General features: G+C 47.3%; 1 protein-coding gene across 1 annotated transcript in view; it reads right to left on the reverse strand.

Annotated features, from left to right (window-relative positions):
• Positions 1 to 21,973, reverse strand: part of EP300 (E1A binding protein p300) — a 103,859-nt gene extending 81,886 nt beyond the window's left edge. The window contains exons 1-3 of the mRNA XM_066596196.1: positions 21,191 to 21,973; positions 7,221 to 7,846; positions 2,358 to 2,528 (exon numbers count right to left, since the gene is read on the reverse strand). Of these exons, the coding sequence (XP_066452293.1) occupies positions 2,358 to 2,528; positions 7,221 to 7,846; positions 21,191 to 21,278 (885 nt within the window). The 5' untranslated portion in view covers positions 21,279 to 21,973. The remainder of the gene's footprint in view (positions 1 to 2,357; positions 2,529 to 7,220; positions 7,847 to 21,190) is intronic.
• Positions 21,974 to 23,057: the final 1,084 nt, after the last annotated feature.

Raw genomic sequence — 23,057 nt, forward strand, 5'->3', positions numbered from 1 at the left:
CCCTTCCATCAACTACTGATGACTGATGACCACCACTACAGCAAAATCGTGGGGAAACTGTTAGAGGTTTCATAACCAAACTGACTTCTTCCTTAGGCAAATCTTCACTGTTCTATAAATATTTGCTTGAGGAAGAAGCCAGTTTGGTTTTTAATTAGTAAAACTTTGTCACTCTAATTTTATTTAGTCCCCGGAGGGGACAACAACTTGCGATGCCTTGATCGCACTCCTGCAGTATGATGTAATGTCATAGCATTACACCATACTGCGATCGGGCAGGCTATGAAAGGGGTTGTCCCGCGAAAGCAAGTGGGGTTATACACTTCTGTATGGCCATATTAATGCACTTTGTAATGTACATTGTGCATTAATTATGAGCCATTAATTATGAGCCATACAGAAGTTATTCACTTACCTGTTCCGTTGCTAGCGTCCTCGTCTCCATGGTGCCGTCTAATTTTCAGCGTCTAATCACCAATTAGACGCGCTTGCGCAGTCCGGTCTTCTCCGTGTTGAATGGGGATGCTCGTGCTGGAGAGCTGCTCCTCGTAGCAACGCCCCGTCACGTGTGCCGATTCCAGCCAATCAGGAGGCTGGAATCGGCAATGGACCGCACAGAAGACCTGCGGTCCACCGAGGGTGAAGATCCCGGCGGCCATCTTCGCAAGGTAAGTAAGAAGTCACCGGAGCGCGGGGATTCGGGTAAGTACTATCCGTTTTTTTTTTTTCAACACATGCATCGGGTTTGTCTCGCGCCGAACGGGGGGGCTATTGAAAAAAAAACAAACCCCGTTTCGGCGCGGGACAACCCCTTTAAGCCACCCCGATGACATTTTAGCAGGGGAATGTAGACTTTATATCCACTGTGTACATACACTCACACTCTGGAAAGTATTCACTCACTTTTTTCCACATTTTATGCTGTGGCCATTAGTTTAGCAATTTTTGTTAGTAGGAAGACCCGTTTAATGTCACCCTAGCCTAAAACTGATACTATATACTGCAGGATAGAGCGTTTATATTTTCAGTTGCTTGCACAGTACCAAGATAACATGCAGTGCTATACATAACTTAATGTCTTGCTCCCAAAGGTGTTCAATCTAATTTTCCTCACTTCAGACACACACTAGGGCTTATTATAATCGGGCCTAGTAAATTCTGGACTGTAAAAAGATACTAACACAAGAACATACAAACTCCATGCAAATTTTGCAGTTGGTCAGATTCAAACCTAGGACCTCATAGCGGTTTGTTGTGGGCTCCTCATTCCAGGCTGCCCAGGCACTGTCGGCCACCCTTGCTGAAGAGTCCAAGCTAAACTTTTGCTACAACAGACAATGGCTTGGTTCAGGTATGGCATTCCAGGTCAACCCCCTTCCTGTACCAAGTTATCTATTAATTTGTCCCTGCATGAAGTTTTGTCTATTTCCAGCTTGCATTCCAAGTCAAGGACATATAAACTCCCTGCAAATGTTGCCCTTGGTCAGAACCAAATCTACGACCACAATGCTGCAAGAAAACCGTGCTAGCTAATAAGCCGACTTACAACACAGCATATTGTAGATATTACAACCATGGCATGGTTTGAGAAGCTCTACAAAGAGCAGTCTGGTCAGAATCAGGACAATAGCTGACTTGTGGAGGACAGGTCCAAAATACCAGGATATTACTGGTATTACTTTCATCACATACAAAGTATGGCCTCCTTCCCACGAACGGATTTCCGCCGCGTAATTCGCGGCGAAAATCCGCTGCGTTGCACGCAGCTATTAGGTTCTATTGAACCTAATAGCTCCATGCTCACGATGCGTAATTCCACCGCGGAATTACGCACCGCGATTTCTCCCGTCCTCACCCGCAGCATGCTCTATTTTCTGCGGGTGAGGACGGGCTGTACGCACTGACGGCTTCCATTGCAGTCAATGGAAGCCGTCCATTCACGCTATCTCCCGCTGTAACCAGCGGGAGATAGCGTGAAAAAACGCTTTCCCGCCCACCGCCGAGCGTCATATGACGCCAAATGACGCGGTCCGGCCGCGTCACGTGACACGGCTGGTGACGCGAGAGCGGTGGGCGGTGACGAGCGGTGACGAGCGGTGACGAGCGGTGACGCGGCGGTGGTGGGCGGGGAAGCGATTTCACGCTATCTCCCGCAGGTAAGTATAGGGGCTCTGGGGGGCGCCGTGACGGGCTTCACAGCGGAATATTACGCTGCGGAGCCCGTCACGCTCGTGGGAAGGAGGCCTATGCCAATTAGGCCTACCTTGATGCTTTTAGCCTGGACATAAAACATTGTTACACTTAATATACCGATTTTATAGATCTTACAATTAGAGAAGATATTCTAAAGTACTTACCATATTTGGCATGCCAGATCCAGATTTTTTCTCCATGGAAAATTGAGTCAGACTGTTCTGGAGGGCCGATTTGTTCTGCATTTGGGAACCAAGTCCTGTAGGTCCCAGTTGGGGACCTGCATTCTGACCAAAAGTTGTCCCATAGGGGTTAGGGTTGTTCATTACCCCAAGCTAAAAAAAGAAAAGTTATTTAGAAGTGTAATTTTTACATGTCGACTTAGGCTGCCTACACACGGGCGTCAAAAATCACGCAAGATTTGTGTGTTGTGAGATGCACAAATATGAATCCCATTCTTTTGAATGGAGGCATACAGCTGAGCAATGGTTTCCAGCATGGCGATGCAGGATACAAAATCGTAGCATGTCCTATCTGGCTGTGTGATCTCGCATCACAGCCCCATTGTTTTCACTGAAAGCAGTGGGAGGAACTCCACAATTCGCCGCAGGAGGATTGCTTCTTCCTCGAAGTGATGGGAGGCCTTTTTAGATGAACTCCTCGTATCCTTGGGGAATTCAGTGTGAAGTTAACCTTAAAGTGGTACTTCTGGCAATGAGGCTTTCCCATTTTCATCCATCCACTGGATGGGTGAACACATATACATCGATGGGGGTCCAACTGCTGGGACCCCCTACCAAGCCCAAGAATGGGAGACCAGTGTCCTCACCATTCACAGATACATTGTCCCATTTCTGTAGTGTGGTGGGGAATGGAGCCACTGGTCACACATGCACAGAAGTGGCTCCATTCATCTCAATGGCGCAAGCAGATAACCGAGCACTATGTTGGATATGCCTGCTCTATTGCTTTCAATGGGGCAGACAGATCGAGCACAGCACTGTCATTTCTGCCAGCCCAATTGAAATGAATGGAGCAGCATTGTTCCACTCCTTTCAATCGGTCAGTCATATAGTTGAGCACAGTGTTCAACTACCTGCCTGTGCCATTTAGAGGAATGGAGCTGCTGCTGAAATAGTCAACTAGAGGAGGTAGTCCCAGCGGCCGGCCCCGACTGTTCAGTTATCACCCATCCAGTGAATGGGCGAAAACTGAAAAACAGTCTCATCACCAGAATACCCCTCTAAAAAAAGACAGTCATGTACTAACCTCTGCCCGCACTGCCAATTAGTTTCTATCTATGGCATATACAACATTTTGACCAAGTCACTTTAGCAGAACAATGTTGCTTTCTTCGGGCAGAACCACATATAAATTCTATTTATATGGTTTTAAAAGCACGTTGGATACGCACACACGTAATACTCTCCAGATATTAACTAATAAAAAAAAATGTGTTACTCGCCGTAAAATCCCTTCCTTGAATGTTCATTGGAGAAGGTGGGGTGCAGACCTTGGGTATAAAATCTCCTGTCACTAGGAGGCAACACTTCCTACCAGCTATACCCCTCTTGCATCCACTTCACTACATCAGTTTGTACACAAACAGGAGGGGAAAAGCCCAAAAGGCTAAAGGTGCTTTTAGACTGAACACCTATCGTTCAAACAAGATGGCATGAATAATAAACTTCAGTCTTAACTCGAGCCAACGACCGAGAATCAGTCGTTTTTCACTCCCCGTTCATTTTCTGCAGGCACATAAATCATTGTTGGCTTGTTCCCCTATCCTGTTTAAATAGCGCTCATTCAGGTCCGTGTGTAAGCGAATGTGAAAGACTGAACGATTCTCGTTTGAACAAGTCAACGTGTCTGCCTGTGTAAGCCAGCTGCCCGAGCAAACAAGTTAGCGGTGACATCACTCGCATGTTCAAAACGAGGATCTGCTTGTCTAAAAGGACCCCAACTTCTTATAGAACTGCTTATATCAATGCAGCATACAACTTCTAGTAAAGGGGGGGGGGGGGGGGGGGAAGAGAAGCCTGAGAACCGAGAAACCGAGACGTAGAAAGGGCAGATTGGAAGGGAAGGGGATTGAAGGAGCGCAAGCATGCAAGAAAGGGAGTCCGCATAAGAGCACAGCAAGGCAGAAGGGGGGGCAGCCAAAAGCATGGACAATAGGCAGGCAGCGTGCAAAGTTCATTGTGTGGTCATAACAGTAAGGCCTCCTTCCCACGAACGGATTTCCGCCGCGTAATTCGCGGCGAAAATCCGCTGCGTTGCCCGCAGCCATTAGGTTCTATTGAACCTAACAGCCCAGGGCACACGGTGCGGAATTCCACCATAGCTGCGGATGTCATTTTTCCCATCAGGCGCGGATCCGCGTGCGGGAAAAATCCTGACCTGCTCCATTTCAGTGCGGGTCTCCCACGTGCCGGCTGCACGCGGCGGTGGGCGGGGAAGCGTCATGCGGGACCCAGAACGGTGGATCCGCTGTAAGTATGGGATCTCTGGGGGGCGCCGTGACGGGCTTCGCCACGGAATATTCCGCGGCGGAGCCCGTCACGGCCGTGTGCAGCCGGCCTAAGTGATTGGATCAACAAGCGGAAAAAAAATGATCAGAACTCTGCAAAAACCCGACATTGCCCAGGGAAGCCCACCCCCAAAAGGGATGACCCCTCCCCACAATGTAACAGACTCCAGGCCCACCCCTCACTCCTACCTCAAGGGAGCTGGTCACATATGGGGAAGGGTAGTCCAGTTGGGAGAAGGACAGAAGACTGGAGTAAGGGAAATTATGGATCATCATATTTATCTTTTGGGTGAAAGGGGTGCAACATGCCACGGCATTGATAGGAAGCCCGATCCTTCGCCATCTCTCGCCTCGCTTTGGTTACTGGAGGTAGAGAAGCAGCAGGGAAGTTAGGACAACACTGGTGTCCCTCCTCAGTAGGGTAGGACGATTCTGTCACCCTGCGAACCCAAAAGGTGTGCAACTCCAAGATCTTGAAGACCTGCAGCAGGAAGGTCTGCCTTCTACGGGCACCAAGCTAAAACGTATTTATCCGAGTGGCTGTAAAAGTGGTATAGCCGATAGGAGGAGCCAACTCTTGCTTATTGTCCGCCTCCTAGTGGGAGGAGCTATACCCAAGGTCTTCACTGTATTCCCCAAGGACACATCCAAGAAAGAGTGGCGTTTTCAGACTTTACTCATCATCTATAAAAAAACTATTCAGATTTCTTGAAAGAACCAATTTATGGGACCCACATCATTAACAAATGGAATCAGTTTGGTGGTCCTCGAATAATTCCAAAGCATAACAAAATTAAATTACCCCACAAAGTCGCTGGCTACAATCAGTATGCAAACACCAACAAAACAAGTCAAGTTCCTGATGCTGAGCCCAATATCGAATTCAGAAAGGAAGAGGCAGAGGGGTGATGGCTCTAAGCTTCCATGGACATTGATTTCAACACAATATTACAAAGGTCCATAAGTGTGTAAAGCGGTAGTTGGAGCCCAGATCAACGCTTAAGGATTACGGTTTTACATACAAAAGTTAGCAGATTTGCACAATTGGCCACTGCAACAAAGCAGAATTTATAAAAAGTGTAGCTGTAAAGTTTTTTATTTTTCAACCAGCTTTTCAGCTGTGAGTCTTTTACACTGCGAGAAATGGTTTGCACGAGCAGCCGATAACAGAGTTCACTAGTGAGGCCCGTTTACACAGGCAGATAAAGTATTCACAATTTTTCATGTGTCGTTTACATTCCCTGTACCAGTGAATGACTAAACTATCGCTGTGTTAACGCAACACGCGAACGAGCAAATGATTTTTATGCTTGCAGAAAATGGACAAACGAGAAGCAAACAAATTCTTGTTAGTCGTTCAACTGTTGGCTGTTTTTACATTGATTAGCGTTCAAATTCACATGAATGAACTATTTTTTTATTAACAGTAATTGTTCTGTGTAAAAGGGCCGTTAATTGTCAGAGATGGTCACCATCTGTTTGCAACCCCTCTTAGGGCTCCTGCACACTAGCGTTTTCCTCGTGCATTTTTTTTCACGCAATATAGCTGTGTTTTTTCAGGCTAATGTCAATGGGCCTTTTTAATGTTAAAAACCCATTGCACGCAAAAAAAAAAGAAAAAAAATTAATCGCAAGGCACAAACTTGCAATGAGTTTTTAAAATGAGAAAGCTCCACAGATCCACAGCAGACTTATCACTAATCAGTGTGATCTCACCACCTTATGGTGCTCTTAGAGGACTGCAAAAAGATGATGACAGTCCCTTTAAGCGGTCACTTTCATGTTAAAAAATTTGAAAACACAAGTAGCTTCAGTTGGCAGGTAGACATCCATTATGTTGAGTTTTTAACTGATACATTTCAAACACAAAAATTAAACGGATCTCTATTTTACAATTGCACATACAACTGCACATACACAGTCATACTAATTGGATCCATTAAACAAATCACAGAGTACCTTCCATTTGTGTCCCCCTCCCGAAGAGGACAAGGTGTTAAAAAAAAAAATAAAGTCTTATTTCATCCAGTTTCCACTATTGTTTTTCTCCTATCCAAAAGAATTGTCTTGCTAGTCAGTTATTTTTCTATCAAAAAATATAAGTCAGACAAAACTGAAGCAAGCTTTAGAAAAGCAAGCCTAACGTAAAGCAACCAAGATGTTACTGGATCAGTTTTCCCCCCCCCATCTTTCTACTATTAGGATGGAACAGGAGGACGGAAAACAAAATGCTGATGTGAAACAGCGGCACCTCTAGTTGTCACTGATGGCTGCAGAAGCAAATAGAGAAATGCCAATGCGTGAAGAATAACTGTTACTCAACTACAGCAACTTGTTTCACTTGATTCAATAGCATACAGAATTGTGTGTCTTTTGCAGGGACATTTCAATCTAAACTGTTAAAATAGTACAAATGTTCAGTTATTCCTATAAAACAAAAGGCAACGGCTGTGGAGACAACATCCAGACAATAGTTTATACTTGTATGTCAGCTTACCTTGTTCATAGCGGATGGTTGTGGGCTCCTCATTCCAGGCTGTCCTGCCATTTGCGCCCCCCCTTGCTGAAGAGTCTCTGCTAAAATGTTGCTAGAACTGCCCATGGCTTGGTTCGGGTACGGCATTCCAGGTCGACCCCTTCCTGTACCAAGTGACCCGTTCATCATTTGCCCTTGCATCAAGTTTTGTCCATTTCCAGCTTGCATCATACCTGCATTCATGCCCATCCTTGGCTGATTTATTGGGTTGTTCAGGGAAGGTATCATACCGGCTGCTGAGGATGGGTTTAGGCTTTGAGTGGGTTGTCCTTGGTTGCTTCCATTGCCTCCTATACTTAAACTTGGGGGAGTCAATCCAGTTTGAGTCACTGGGCACTTCACCATATTGTTCAGAAGTCCAATACCTGGGCTTGTTTGTTGGGTTTGCTGACCAAGGCCCATACTCATGTTTGCATTACCACCTCGCAGAAGTTCGGAAAGCTGCTTGTGTTTGGCAGCTGCATCGGGCACCATGCCCATGCTAGTGTGCAGCTGACTAATATCTCCACCGTTGCTTGCACCAAATTCATTGGAGCTAATTAATTCATCAGGCAGATCTTGCTCGAGGTCAAATAAGGACCCAAAATCTAGAAGGTGGGGAAAAACATTCATCATTTAAATAGTAAAGAACAGCAATATCATGATTATGCAATCACAGGGCTATTAGAGGGTCTCACTACACTGTAAGGCTGGGGTCACTGGGGACGGAATTCCCGCAGAATTCTGAGGGAATGGCCGCACCGAAAAACCGCAAGATTTCCGTGGGATACGCGCAGCTTCAAAACGCACAGCCTTTAGCCGCAGGTTTTGAAGCAGTTTCGCCATCTGCATTCTGCTGCATCTTTTCCCATAGAGGAGAGAGGCCGCAGCAAAAAACTCATAAAACAAACATATATATTTCATATCTCCGCATCTGTAAAAGTTCAGTCTATCAAACTAGCGCATTATTTACACCTCATGGGGAACACAGTCCACAAAAAAAAAAAAAAAAAAAAAAGGACGCCAGAGATGCGCTTTCAGTCACCCTCTTACAGAAAAAAATGCAAGGTCAAAAAGTCGTATGTATTCCGAAATGATTCCAACATAAACTACCGGATGCCTCACAAAAATAATCCCTCACACAACTACGTTGATGGAAAAATAAAAGTTATTGCACGCAGAAGATGGAGGCAGAAAATAATTAAAAATACCTATACAAGTTTGGTATAGTAGTAATCTCACTGACCCATAGAATAAAATCATGTAATTTTTGTTTTGTGGTTTGTGTGCCGTAGAAACAAGACACACTGAAATGTCTTTTTCATTCACTCCACTTAAAATTTTGTTAAAGTTTTTCAGTACATTAAATAGTACCATGGAAAAATACAACTCGACCCACAAAAAACAAGCCCTCATACAGCTACGTTGATGTATAAATAACAGGAGTTACGATTTTTTTAAACAAAGGGGGGGGCGCATTATTAAGGGTTAAAGGCAGCAGGCAGGGGTCGCCAGATCTATCAGAGCCCAAGGCACCCACCCATCCCACCGGATGATAAGGCGCAGATTTTATCTTGCTGAAAACTGTCTTATAATCAGAAAACACAGTACTGCAATACTTATGTACTGTAGTGCGTTATGCTTGCCAGTGCTCTCCTATAACACCCTGGCTCTGGCAGAGTGTAACAGTAACAGCAGACTCAGGGGCTTTGTTTAGGCATCTAGCTGATAACCCCTTGGCACCCCCAAAGACATTGCAGGTGGACCAATCAAGAACCTGAGAGGGGCTCCCTCAGTCAAACGACTAAGAGAAAACCGTTCGTAAAAAATACCATTAAGATGCTTAAAATACATGGCAGGGGTTTTTTTGACAAGTGTTTTAAAACAGATTAAAAAGTGCATGTGTGACTAAGCTGTAAAGCAGCTCCAAAGTTGGAATTTTGTTTTCAAGTGGTTTTCTTGGAGCACCCCCTCCGGACAAGAATATAACATTTAGCACCATCCAAATAAAAAGTACTCCTTTATTTAAACCATTAAAAAATTGGCAGCAAGAAATGCTTTCTGCATGTTTTGAGTATGGCTGCCATTATTAACGCAATGTCTACACAAACAAGTGCCATAGGTTCTCACAGAAGAACTGGTGCAGATTTTGAGGAGGATCCACTGCAGTATTTACCCCTTCAATTGAAAGGATGAAAGTTGCTGCAGGTCTATACCAAAAACTGCGTCAAGATCCACAACACACAATATAGTACGGATTTTGTTGCAGACCAGCACCAATCTCTGCAATTTGTGAACATACCCCTATATAGTTATTTTGCTGCACTACTATAAGAAAAAAAGGTTTTTTCTTCTTTAAAAAAAAATAATATATATATATATCTATCTATCTTTGCAGGAGATTTCTCTCCTTGCTCTCCCCCACCCCTCCCTGTTGAGTTAACATAGCAGCCGTTCAGTCTGAATGATGAGCGTTCAGCTAATTGTTTATGCAGCATAAACGATGGACGATGATCTGATCGTTCAGTGTAAATAGCGACCGTTCAGTACTGCGAAGGGGCGAGAGCGAGTAGAGAAATCTCCTTCTGCCGCCTTGCTGTGAGCCAGCGATACTAGCTCCCGTGCAGGTGCACGGGAGCTAGTATGTGCGGGAACGAGTGTCGGGCATCATTTGCCCGACACTCGTTCTGTCTAAACGGGCCTTTACTCTTAATACTGCACTGTTTCAGAACGGCACTCCAAGCAACAGGGCAGAGCCACGCCAGCCTGCATCATCTAGAGCAGGGGTGTCAAACTCCTTTTCACCAGGGGCCACATCAGGTTTTTGGTGAACTTCAAAGGGCCGATTGTAAGACAGTACAGTAAGGGCTCGTTCACACCAGCGTATTTGCGTACATAATATGCAGAGAACAGAAGCCATTGATGTCAGTGAGTTCATTCACATGATGTATATTCTCACACAGCATGACCTATATTGTTTCAAACTACGCACCCCGATAGGCCATTGAAGTGAATGGGCCGCGCAAATACGTGGTGAATGCGCAGGAAGCCTATGTATTCAATGCATATTTGCGCACCATCTCAGTGGGCCCATCTGCGTTCTTTTCTGCGTGCCCAAATACGCAGGCATAAGCGATTTTCGATTGCGCAAATTCGTAGCATATTTGTGCGACCGAAATGCAATTACGCCCGTGTGAACGAGCCCTAATAGTGACCCCCATAGTGGTCGCAGTAGTAATAGTGACTCTGATAGTGGCCCCAGTAAAAATATTGACCCCCACAGTAGACCAGTTAGTAATAGCGACCCCCACAGTGGCCCCAGTAGTAATAGCGACCCCTACAGTAATATTACTCCCTCCCAGCAGCAATATTACCCACTCCCAGCAACAATATTAACCCCCCCACACAGCAACATTAACCCCCACCAGCAATATTAACCCCTCCCCCCTGCACCAATATTAACCCCCTCCCAGCAACAGTATTAACCCCCACCCACCCAGCAGCAATATTAACACCCCCCCCCCCCCCCTCCTCCCCTTCCCAACCCGGCAGCAATATTAACCCCCTGCCAGCAACAATATTAACCCCCACCAGCAATATTACCACCCCACCCGACCCCCGCAGCAATATTAACCCCCTGCCAGCAACAATTTAACCCCCACCCCCACCCCCCAACACACCAGCAATATTAACTCCCTCAGCCCCGGCAGCAATCAGCATTATTAACCTTCTCCCAGCAACAACAATATTAACCCTCACCCCCCAGCAGCAATATTAACTTCCCCCTTCCCCAGCCATGTGCTTACCTCCTCCTTGCTGTCAGCACCGTTCCTCCTCGGATCGTGCTGAGCCCGGGTGGCATATGAACTTTTCCCACAAGACTTCTGCACTATTGAGCAATTCCAGCAACCTGATTGGTTGTTTGGTTCTCTGGGTTGGCTGATTCCCCAATCAGATTGCTGGAATTGCTGACAAGTGCAGAAGTCTTGTGGAAAAAGTTCATATGCGTCCGGGTGTGCACTGACATCAGTGAGCAGCACGGCACGCTTCCTCCCTGAGTCCTCTCCTGCGGAACTGAAGAGCAGGGGAGAAGGGATCAGCGCTGTCAGTGTGATTACCAGCGGGGAGCTGCGGCACCCCAGCTGGTAATCACTACAGTGGTGAGCGGCCGTCGGCACGCCGCGGGCCACATAACACAAGGCAGCGGGCCGGATTCGGCCCGCGGGCCTTGTGTTTGACACATGTGATCTAGAGTGACATCTCTCTCTCTATACACAGGCAGGGACAGGCTGGCGCTGCACTACCCCAGGTACTCAAGAGTGTCGTTCAGAAGCCAAGTTTAAAGTCTGCTTATTCTGAATCAGCAGCATTTCCAAAAACACATAGATGGGCACAGTACACACCTGTCCAGGGCTCACTCAGCCTATAGTTGGGGCAGCATTTCTGAGGAGATCTAGATGGGCACAGTACACACCTGTCCAGGGCTCACTCAGCCTATAGTTGGGGCAGCATTTCTGAGGAGATCTAGATGGACACAGTACACACCTGTCCAGGGCTCACTCAGCCTATAGTTGGGGCAGCATTTCTGAGGAGATCTAGATGGGCACAGTACACCTGTTCAGGGCTCACTCAGCCTATAGTTGGGGTAGCATTTCTGAGGAGATCTAGATGGGCACAGTACACACCTGTCCAGGGCTCACTCAGCCTATATGGGGCAGCATTTCTGAGGAGATCTAGATGGGCACAGTACACATCTGTCCAGGGCTCACTCAGCCTATAGTTGGGGCAGCATTTCTGAGGAGATCTAGATGGGCAGGGCACAGTACACACCTGTTCAGGGCTCACTCAGCCTATAGTTGGGGCAGCATTTCTGAGGAGATCTAGATGGGCACAGTATACACCTGTCCAGGGCTCACTCAGCCTATAGTTGGGGCAGCATTTCTGAGGAGATCTAGATGGGCACAGTACACACCTGTCCAGGGCTCACTCAGCCTATAGTTGGGGCAGCATTTCTGAGGAGATCTAGATGGGCACAGTACACACCTGTCCAGGGCTCACTCAGCCTATAGTTGGGGCAGCATTTCTGAGGAGATCTAGATGGACACAGTACACACCTGTCCAGGGCTCACTCAGCCTATAGTTGGGGCAGCATTTCTGAGGAGATCTAGATGGGCACAGTACACCTGTTCAGGGCTCACTCAGCCTATAGTTGGGGTAGCATTTCTGAGGAGATCTAGATGGGCACAGTACACACCTGTCCAGGGCTCACTCAGCCTATATGGGGCAGCATTTCTGAGGAGATCTAGATGGGCACAGTACACATCTGTCCAGGGCTCACTCAGCCTATAGTTGGGGCAGCATTTCTGAGGAGATCTAGATGGGCAGGGCACAGTACACACCTGTTCAGGGCTCACTCAGCCTATAGTTGGGGCAGCATTTCTGAGGAGATCTAGATGGGCACAGTACACACCTGTCCAGGGCTCACTCAGCCTATAGTTGGGGCAGCATTTCTGAGGAGATCTAGATGGGCACAGTACACATCTGTCCAGGGCTCACTCAGCCTATATGGGGCAGCATTTCCTTTGAACCCTACCTGAAGCTGGACTTAACCAGCTGAAATACGTTAGCTTAGGGAGTGTTCACAACACAGCTTTGGGTCAGCACAATGCCGGCAAGACCAAGTTTATAAAGTTTCTGTTTTTGTAGATTTTATTTATTTTAAGATTTTCTTGTGTGTCGACACATTACAACAGCCAGAACATTTTTATTTTCCATTGACAAAGCTCTGTGGGGGCTTGTTTGCCGGATGAACTCTAGTCTTTATTTATCCAATTTTTGTGAACGTATAACATTTTGATTGCTTTTTATTCCATTTTGTCTAGAGGTAAGATCAACCAAACCTGCAATCCTGGCATGGTTTACGTTTATTTTTAAGTGTTCACATGCAGTATAAATAATATGTTGCATTAATTCTGCAGAGCGGTACGATTAGTTTTGGAGGTTTTTTTACATCTGGTTAACACTTTGATTTGCCAATCCATGCGACATTTTGATCACTTTTTTATTCTGCTTTCCAAAAGGCGAGGCACAAAATAAGCTATTTTTGCCACGTTTTTTTTTGTATTTTTTTCATGACATCCGCTGTGCAGATTAAAGAACGTAATAACTTTTTTCTCTGGTTCATTACAAATGCAGCGATACCACATGTGACTTTAATTTTCTTTTTTTTTACATAAGGGGAGAAAGGTGTGGTTTTGCCATTTTTATTATTTTGTTTTACTTTTTTTTTTTGTAGTTGGGAGACCCAGAACCAGCCACCGTCAAGCCATATTAGAGGTCATTAAGGGGTTAAAATCAGCAATTTTTATTCATTCATTATGCAGCTATCTCCCCAGTTTATATAGGTCGGCTAGCGTTCCCTTGCCTAGTTATTTCTGCCTCAAACTCCCGGCCTCTTTTTCCTCAGATGGTCATGTGATCTCAGTTCTAACAATCTCAGATCTGCTTGGGTTTATGGATTCATCTTCTAGTCAGAGTCTCAGTTTGTGCGATGCTGTTATATGGATCTACCACTAACATGGCTTACAGAAGGGTACAGGTATTCATGTCACAGAGATATAGTAGAGGAGATCACAGCTCATCCTGACTGTATATTTATGGTCTGTAGCTTATTTAGGTGACTATAGATATTAAATAAATCCCCCCCCCCTCCCCCCGGTGTCAAAAATAGTATAGCCTTAATACTGTGCTGATGTATCATGGCATTGAATAAAATTGAAAGTTTAAGAAAAAAATCTTACTCAAGATGGAGGCTGATGAGTATCAGACAGGGGGACTGCACTGCAGAGAAGTGACTGCAATACATAGAGGAGACCTCCAGAGTGTTACAAGCAATCAGGCGAGGAGGGCAAGGATGGAAAAATAGGCTTTCACCGAAGTGGCCCTTTAAACCCCTTAACACTGCAGGACACGTTACATTCTGCAACATCAGGGTTTGTATGAAGGGAGATCACGGGGCGATCTCGCTCCATACAACGCAGGTGCCAGCTGTTTCTTACAGCCGGCACCCGCCTTGCTTATTGCAGCTGTTAACCCTTTAAATGCCCCCAATTCTGAGAGCGGCATTTAAATGCCCTGACCGATGTTTGGGAGCCCCGCACTGCCCCTTGCGATAAGATCACGGGTTGCCATGTCAGCCGAAAGCTTACTGAAAGGTCCCAGGACTATGATTGCAAATTGCCTCTCAAGCCATGCCTGTACCTTAATAGATTGCATGTCAGAGCACGGTATGATGTAATGCTATGGCATTACATTATACTGCAAGAGTCATCAAAGCATCGTAAGTTTTTGTCCCCTATGAGGACTAAAAAACAATAGGTAAAAAGTTTTATTAAAAAATAAAAAGTAATAAGTTTAACCCCAAAAAAAACCAAAAAACTGTTGCCATACTTATAAAAAATTTTTACAAATCTATATTTGGTATTGTTGCATCCGCAGAAGTCCGATCTATCAAAGTAACACATTATTCACCCCGCACGGTGATCAGAAAAATAATAAATGTCTCCAAGAAAAAAAAAACGTAATAAAAAGTGATCAAAAAGTTGTATGTATGCCAATATGGTACTAACTGGAAACTACAGGATGGCTCCCACAGAATTAGCACTCGCGCAAATAAGTCGATGGAAAAATAGACATATCTGTCAGAAGAAAAAAAAGAAAAAAATTTTTTTTCTGGTATCACAGTAATCATACTGACCCATAGAATAAAGTTATCATGCCATTCATGTTGCATTGTGTACGCCATAGAAAAAAAAACGTACTCAAAAGATGGCGGAATGTCGGGTTTTTTTTTTTCTATTTTACTCCACTTAAAGGGGTTGTCCCGCGCCGAAACGGGGTTTGTTTTTTTTTAACCCCCCCCCGTTCGGCGCGAGACAACCCCGATGCAGGGGTTAAAAAAGAACACCGGACAGCGCTTACCTGAATCCCCACGCTCCGGTGACTTCTTACTTACCTGAAGATGGCCGCCGGCATCTTCTCCCTCGGTGGACCGCAGGGCTTCTGTGAGGTCCATTGCCGATTCCAGCCTCCTGATTGGCTGGAATCGGCACGTGACGGGGCGGAGCTACACGGAGCTCCATTGAGAAAAGGAGAAGACCCGGACTGCGCAAGCGCGTCTAATTTGGCCATTAGACGGCGAAAATTAGACAGCAACCATGGAGACGAGGACGCCAGCAACGGAACAGGTAAGTGAATAACTTTTGATAACTTCTGTATGGCTCATAATTAATGCACAATGTACATTACAAAGTGCATTAATATGGCCATACAGAAGTGTATAACCCCACTTGCTGCCGCGGGACAACCCCTTTAAACTTAAAAAGAGGAAAACTTCTTTCAGTACATTATAGGACATTAAATAGTATCATTGAAAAATACAACTCGGCCCGCAAAAAACAAGCCAGCAGACAACGGTGGTGATTGATAAGTTTTTTTTTGTTTTTTTTTAAAAGGTGGGAGGAAAAAACGAGGTTAAAGATAAATTTTTACAGGATGGCTCAGTCATTCAGTTCTGTACCAGTGAGAACAACCGATCAGTGAATGAGCCAATGATGATTTTTACGCCTGCATGAAACCAACGATAAGTGAACAAATTATCGTCACGTTGGCCGTGTTTACACTGAGCGATTGTTCAAATTTGAATGATTCAGTGATTTTTGAACGATAATTGTTTAGTGTAAAAGCCCCTCAGGCTACCGTCACACGGGGGCGAGCGCGCGGTCAGGACAAGAAACTAAGCCCAATATTGCGCTTACAACATGCGTTTTTCACACCTAGCATCACTTCTGTGAAATGATGATCCTCAGGCATGTGCTTCATGAGCGCCAGAGGATTGCAAGTGTTGCCTATTAATTTTAACCAGAAACATTGCTGCACTCGTCTGCCGTGCAAGTACGGTGCAATGTCTTTTAAAGACCCATTGAAAACAATGGTTCCACAAAACCGCCCATGTGACTAAGTCAATTCAAAAGAAAGGGTTTCATATTTGGACGAGTTCTGTGTATCTCGCATGGCACACAACTTGTGAGATTCCTGCCCGTGTGAATAACCTCCAACTATGTAAGGAGGGCTGCGGAGTCAAAAGAACGTACCGAGTTCAATTCCAATTTAAAATTAATATATTACATCTTTTTTCAAGTTATTTGACTATAGGGCAGAGATCTTGGAATGGTTAATATAAAGGCACACTCACCACTCCATTGTCCAAGCGAGTAGAGACATACCATATGTACATGTGACCATACAGCCAATGACTAGCGCTACACGACTCCAACCAGCTGAGGCCGGAGATTGACTGCATCGGTCACTAGCATATACAGACAGCTGTGGTTTACCAACCACCGCTGGGAGAACGGGAGCAGCGGTGCGGACCAGCAGGCCAAAGGAGCAGGGTTGTTATTTCTTACCATTAAATAAGTTGGAAACGTCCTTCAAGCCTGATGGTAGAATTCTGGCGTACCAACTCCACAGCCCATTTCTATAATAAAACACCTATGCTGGAAGCACTTTATTAATTACCATTTACAAAGCGAAGACAGAGTAAACAATCTACAAAGAGTCTTCACTGCTCTTATAACAGGACCACCATTAATCTTACATAACAGAATTAACGCCACTGAACACCAAATACAACCGTAGTCCCAACCAGCCCGGCCCCATCCTGTCACTGGCCGCTCTCGGTCACCGGGATGCCAACAGGGTGACGGCACGCCAATCCAAGGGATAAAACGTGATACGCGGCGTTATACACGTTTTACCACACACTTGTGTGAGCCGACCTTAGAAGGCAGCTTTCCTACAAGTCAATGTCCAACTCATTAACAAGCTGGTGAGACGACGGGGCGGTCCAGCCAAAGCGCACAAGACCATACTAGGAGGACACGAATTATCACCAATGTTTGTTGAAGGGTCTTCGGGATTACAATAGGGGAGATAAAACTCATCTAAGTTCATTCTTACATTTTGCGTGGAAACCACCTTTATGGAAAGACAATTACGGTCACCTGAATGAGCCCTTAACCCATTCCGGAGTCTTTGGTAGTGCATGAAGCGGCACTAGCGTACTTCCTATACAGCACGTGCGATGTGTTATAAGGCAGACATCTGCATTCAATGGCTGGGATCAGAAGTTACCGATTCTGGCTGAATAACCCCCTTGTTGCCACTGTAGCATCAACCCCCAGGATCGAAGCCGTTAAGACGGGAGATCCTTCTGTTACTTCATCAGCACCCCTGCAACTTGATTGTGAAATGGCAATGGGTTGTCATGGCAGCTCCGGCCCTAAAGAAAGCCTACCAGACTGCTAGCTTGTAAACCCTATTAGGCCTTGCCAGAGGCAAGGCTAAATAGGAGGAGGCCAAGTGGTGCAACACACTGCTGTACAGATGTATTATGGTATATTATACAAAATCTTCAAAAATACTACAGGGATTGTGCACGGGATAGAGGATAATTTTCTGCTTGGTGTATGGGAGTCCCTAAATGAATGAAGTGGTAGTTACCGTACACATATGCACTACTATTCCATTAATTTCAATGGGATTGGTGGAAGGAGAACAACTGCTTGGCTATCTCCAGCAGTCCCAGTTTAACCTAACGGCAGGGTGCACTTGAGGCCACTGCGGCATTTACTCTTGGACCTTCAGGACTGCTCTTCTGAAGATCGGTAGGGACCCCAGTGGTCACACCCCACCGATACTAATCCTCTCTTCTGTGGCTAGAGGCAAGTTATTTTCCTAGAACAATTGTCATCAGCGCATCCATAAAAGTTCAGTCTATCGCTTCATCCATCCCCCACGGTGACAGCAACAAGCAGCCGTGATCGCTGGCTTCTGTCCACTGAGCCCCCCGCAGAAGTGTTACAGGTACCCCTAAATAGTGCCAATACAAACAGCTGTTCTGGATCTCCTAATGTGGCCATGTTAGGCAAACTACATGTTTTAGTTTGCAAGCGTAGTAACACTGTAAAAAGTATATAACTTTGGTCCTGCCGTAATCACACCGATGTGTAGAATAAAGTCAGTGCCATTGTATTCACACAGTGAACGTCACAAAATTAACTGCCCCACCCCCCAAAAAGCAGCTTTGTTTACACATTTTTACATGCTTTTTGAAGTTTTGTCCTAAAGAAAAGTCTATGCAAAAAAGCACGGAAAAAAACAAAAAAAAAAAACAAAACACACTTAAAGGGCTTTTCCAGGAAAATACTATTAATGACCCATCATCAGGTTTTAAAAATAACATTAAAATGGAGTAGATGAAGTGTCATTTCCGCCTGTGCACCATTAAAATCCCACACTGCACTTTTAAGGGCTACTCCAGTGAAAATACATGTTTCCAATCCCACCCCCTTCCCGAATTGTCTCACACTGCAGGTCTCTGCAGCCACTTCCCTACAGTGCAGCCCCCTATCTGATGCGTATCAGGCACCATCTTGAGGCGGAGATATTATAACTTTCAGTTTCCCATCAATCCCATGATGCATTGGTATCTGACAGGAGCGTCAGCATCCCCCCATAGGGCGGGTCACAGATCTAGGTAACAGCATCACAGAGAAGCCGACTAAAAATGACCACATTACCACAAGCAGATCTGAGTGGCTCCGAGATCACATGACCATCCAGGAAGGAAGAGGCCAGAAAGATGCCTACATAAATCCCCATTTACCAACTAACATGCCCTTTACATGGAACCGCCACAGTTATTTGCCAAAAAGGCCGTCAATCTTAGGTTTTTCGGCATTTGCTCAAGCGCTGGTCTTACAGAAGACAGCAGGTGATTAGGGAACCTGGCAGTCAGTTTAAGTGCTACTAAACTACTGGGGCTGCCTGGGACAGTCTCTTCTGGGCAGAGTTAGTATAAACCCCACCCACCTTGACTATGAGGGTCACATCTACAGGAGCACTTTGGTCTCGCACGCAAGCACCAGAAGTTCAGGGACCGGCACATGTGAGGACGGGAGCTACAAAACTGCCCACAAAGGCGACCTAATAAAAGCGCTCTAGTAGAGGTCGTGAACCCCGTAGCTGAGGGCGGGGCTTATGCTAACTCCAGCCAGAATACACACCTGGGCCAGCCCACCGTACATTTACATGTGGTGCCGCGAAATTGTAAGAGTTGTTCTATGCAGGTCTGCTATCAGAAGGGAAGACTACTTATTTGAGGGCCTTGCTACAAGCCAGCGTGCGCCCCCTGGGGGCCTCAGGAGGGTCTGCGTCGCTCCCTGTAAGCCTCTCCAGGCCAATATCATCACTACTGGCCGGGCTCACATTAACGGGTCGGATATCTGCAGTGGAAGATGTGCGAGTGATCGCAGCAAGGAATTACTATTGGCCGCGCAGCTGTGTGCGTATTGTCCATGTGGACGAAAAAACAAGTAGGGGATGCCATCAGAAAGTAGAACTCCATGCCCGCTATTGCGTTTTTTTTTCTCTCCCCAATGCCGGCTTTTCTATCCAGTCTCCTGCCAAAGTGCGAGCAATTCAACCGCCAATCCACAATGCTAATTCTGTACGGACCGCGGGTCGCACGCATCCATAGACATTGATGGAGCCCCTCCGCGTGGAACCCGCAGTAGAATAAAAAAAGCTGGAATCCGAAATGCCTACCCACAGGTGTGATGGGAAACTTCAGAACAACATGCCTTTTAACGCCCTTGTATTACGCGCGGAAAGCGATCGCGGATCCACAATACAAATCCGGTTGTGTGAGACCCCCCCCCCCCCCCCCTTCCTAACCTGTCCCCCCGAAACCAGTCAATATGGGGAACATTTACTCCTGAAAAGGTGGAAGTGCGGGCGATGAGGGGATTAATAGAGCGCCCCCTATCCTGTAGTTCTCACCACCACCTGCGTTCATGAAACGCCCCTTTTACATGCAATATTGAGCAGAAAAATTGTTTAAAGAAGCAAAAACAATAACGGTTCTCTGTGAACGCGACCGGCGATCGAGCGACTAACGGTCATGCAGATAAGCACCGCCGGCTCCTACGCAAATCTGTTCAGACGCGGATTATTCCGTCGCTCTTACTTACACAGCGGGTGTGAACGAGCCGGGCACTGATCTGCTGTATGACCCACCCGGACTCGTGCACCGCTGCCCGGGACTCCAATATGGATGGTTCACCTTGTCACTTAGCAGATTTGGGAGGACAGCACCAAATACTAAACGTCTAACTTCAGAAACAGCAAGCGACACCGAGGACTTGGGGGCCCCCCTATATGCACATGGGGGAGGCAGGTAGGTGACCCGCTGGGAGGGTGTAGGGAGTCAGGCTGGAGTCGGTAGGGAATCCTGGGCTTGGAGTGGGGAGTCTGGGGTGGGGGGTGGGGGGGAGTAGAGGGTAGGTAGGGTGCCCAGGTGGAATGGGGATTGGAGAGCGTGAAGGTAAGTTGTCTGGGAATGAGAGCAAGGAGTGTGAGTATGGGGGGCCAGGTAGGAAGTCCGGGGTAATGGGGGAGGGTGCAGGGAGTCTAGGGACGGAGAGGGTGAAGGTAAGTTGTCTGGGGATAAGAGCAAGGAGTGTGAGTATGGGGGGCCAGGTAAGAAGTCTGGGGTAATGGGGGAGGGTGCAGGGAGTCTAGGGACGGAGAGGGTGAAGGTAAGTTGTCTGGGGATAAGAGCAAGGAGTGTGAGTATGGGGGCCAGGTAAGAAGTCTGGGGTAATGGGGGAGGGTGCAGGGAGTCTAGGGATGGAGAGGGTGAAGGTAAATTGTCTGGGGATAAGAGCAAGGAGTGTGAGTATGGGGGCCAGGTAGGAAGTCAGGGGTAATGGGGGAGGGTGCAGGGAGTCTAGGGATGGAGAGGGTGAAGGTAAGTTGTCTGGGGATGGGAGCAGGGAGTCTGAGGGGGTGGGATGCAGGGAGCCCGGGGTGGGGGGTAAGGGAGTTACCTGGACCGTCGCTGGAAGACAGGGCCGGAGAGGAGATCTTGGGCTTCTTGGCTGACGGCGGCCCCGGCTCCACCAGGTTCTCGGCCATGGCGGCGGCTCTGCGCTGCTCCGTGCTCCGGCGCTCTCTAGTACTCGGCGGCAGACAGCTGGTCGGGGGGAGGCTCCTCACAGGCCGGACGCCCCGCCGCACCGGGGGCCGCTGACTACTGGCCGCTCCGCGGGCCTGGCAGACGTCATCCTACACAAAGACTCCAGTACGGGAGGGCGGCGGCGGAGCTCCCGCTATCCTACGGCTCCTCACAGGCGCAGTCCCGGGTCTCTTCCCCTGTGAGAAGGCGGCATCGCTGCCCGACGGCCGGCCGAGAATGGAGTCACATAGCTGCCAGCAGCGCCCGTCTTTGTGCGGCCTCCGCGGTGGAGCGGACAGGTGAGGCCCCGCTGAGGGCTCCGGGCTGCAGCCGCCTCCTGCCGCGTGGCTCTCGGCTACAAGGCCGGCTGACCGCTGCACACGGCCGCGGAGGGAGACGCCTGCAGAGGCTGCGGGAAGCCGGCGACGCCGCGGCTCTCTGGGGATCTGACGGGCAGCGGGGTCCCGGGTCGTGCGGGATGAAACCAGGGGGCAGCTGGCTACTAGTGCCCGGCGGCTCCCGGCGGAGGACACGGCAGTGAGCCCGAGGTGTGCGAGACGGCTCTGGCTCGCTGTCCCAGTCAGCTCGGGGCTCCGTCCCTCACACACAAACAAAATGGCGGCTGTTGTTTCTTCACTCAGCTCAGGGAAGCTTCGGCGGTAGCGGCCGGAAACGACGCAACACGATAGTAAGGAAGAGCTACACCTCCAATGGGCGGGGTGTCGCTGGGGTGGGCGGGGCGTCGCACGGCAAGAGCTCATTGGTCGGCTCACACAATGAACCCCCAGAGCTGCTAATCACGTGACGCCGAGCAGAACCTCTGCTTGGCCAATTTACTGCAGAGCCGCGTTGTGTGGCGGACGGCTCGTCGCTCTTAAAGGGGAGGTGGAAGGACTTCATAGGCTTCTTCTTTCCTCCTTCCGCCATATGATTCGGCTAAAATAATACTGTGGAGAGCCGCGCTGAGAGGAAGCTGCAGACGGTTCCCGCGGGGACGGCCTGCAGTCTGCTAGCTCGGCGCTGAGAAGCAAACTGCAATAAAATTGATGGTGGAAGTAAAAAATGAATCAGTTGTATAGGGTGGATGGAGAATGCAGCTGACGTCAGACAGTGGGGATAGTATAGGAATCCTCCTAGTGTAGATAGGCTTTCACTTAGACGTTTAGATAGTCAGCTCTTGTGGCCAGGTGGAAGTGAAGTGCAGGATATGTTGGTGCCATATATATATATATATATATATATATATATATGTATATATATATATATATATATATATATATATGTGTGTGTGTGTATAATTCAAAAAATCTGCGCCATTGGTACAAATTTTGGCACACTTTTTTATGCGGACCTGCAGCAGAATTCACTCATTTGACATGGTGAAATTGTCAGCAGATCCGCATCAAAATCCGGCTAGAGGAGGACATGAGCATTACATTTCTGTCAGTGAAAGCTGAATGCAGGGAGAATGACTAGGCTTCAGCTGCCAGTCCTTGTGATGGCGAGGAGATAACGACTAGACTTCAGCTGGTAGTCCTTTTGATGGCTAAGAGATAACGACTAGACTTCAACTGCCAGTCCTTGTGATGGCGAGGAGATAACGACTAGGCTTCGGCTGCCAATCCTTGTGATGGCGAGGAGATAACGACTAGGCTTCAGCTGCCAGTCCTTGTGATGGCGAGGAGATAATGACTAGACTTCAGCTGCCAATCCTTGTGATGGCGAGGAGATAACGACTA

The sequence above is a fragment of the Eleutherodactylus coqui genome, chromosome 3 (assembly GCF_035609145.1).
Source record: "Eleutherodactylus coqui strain aEleCoq1 chromosome 3, aEleCoq1.hap1, whole genome shotgun sequence".
Lineage (NCBI taxonomy): Eukaryota > Metazoa > Chordata > Amphibia > Anura > Eleutherodactylidae > Eleutherodactylus > Eleutherodactylus coqui.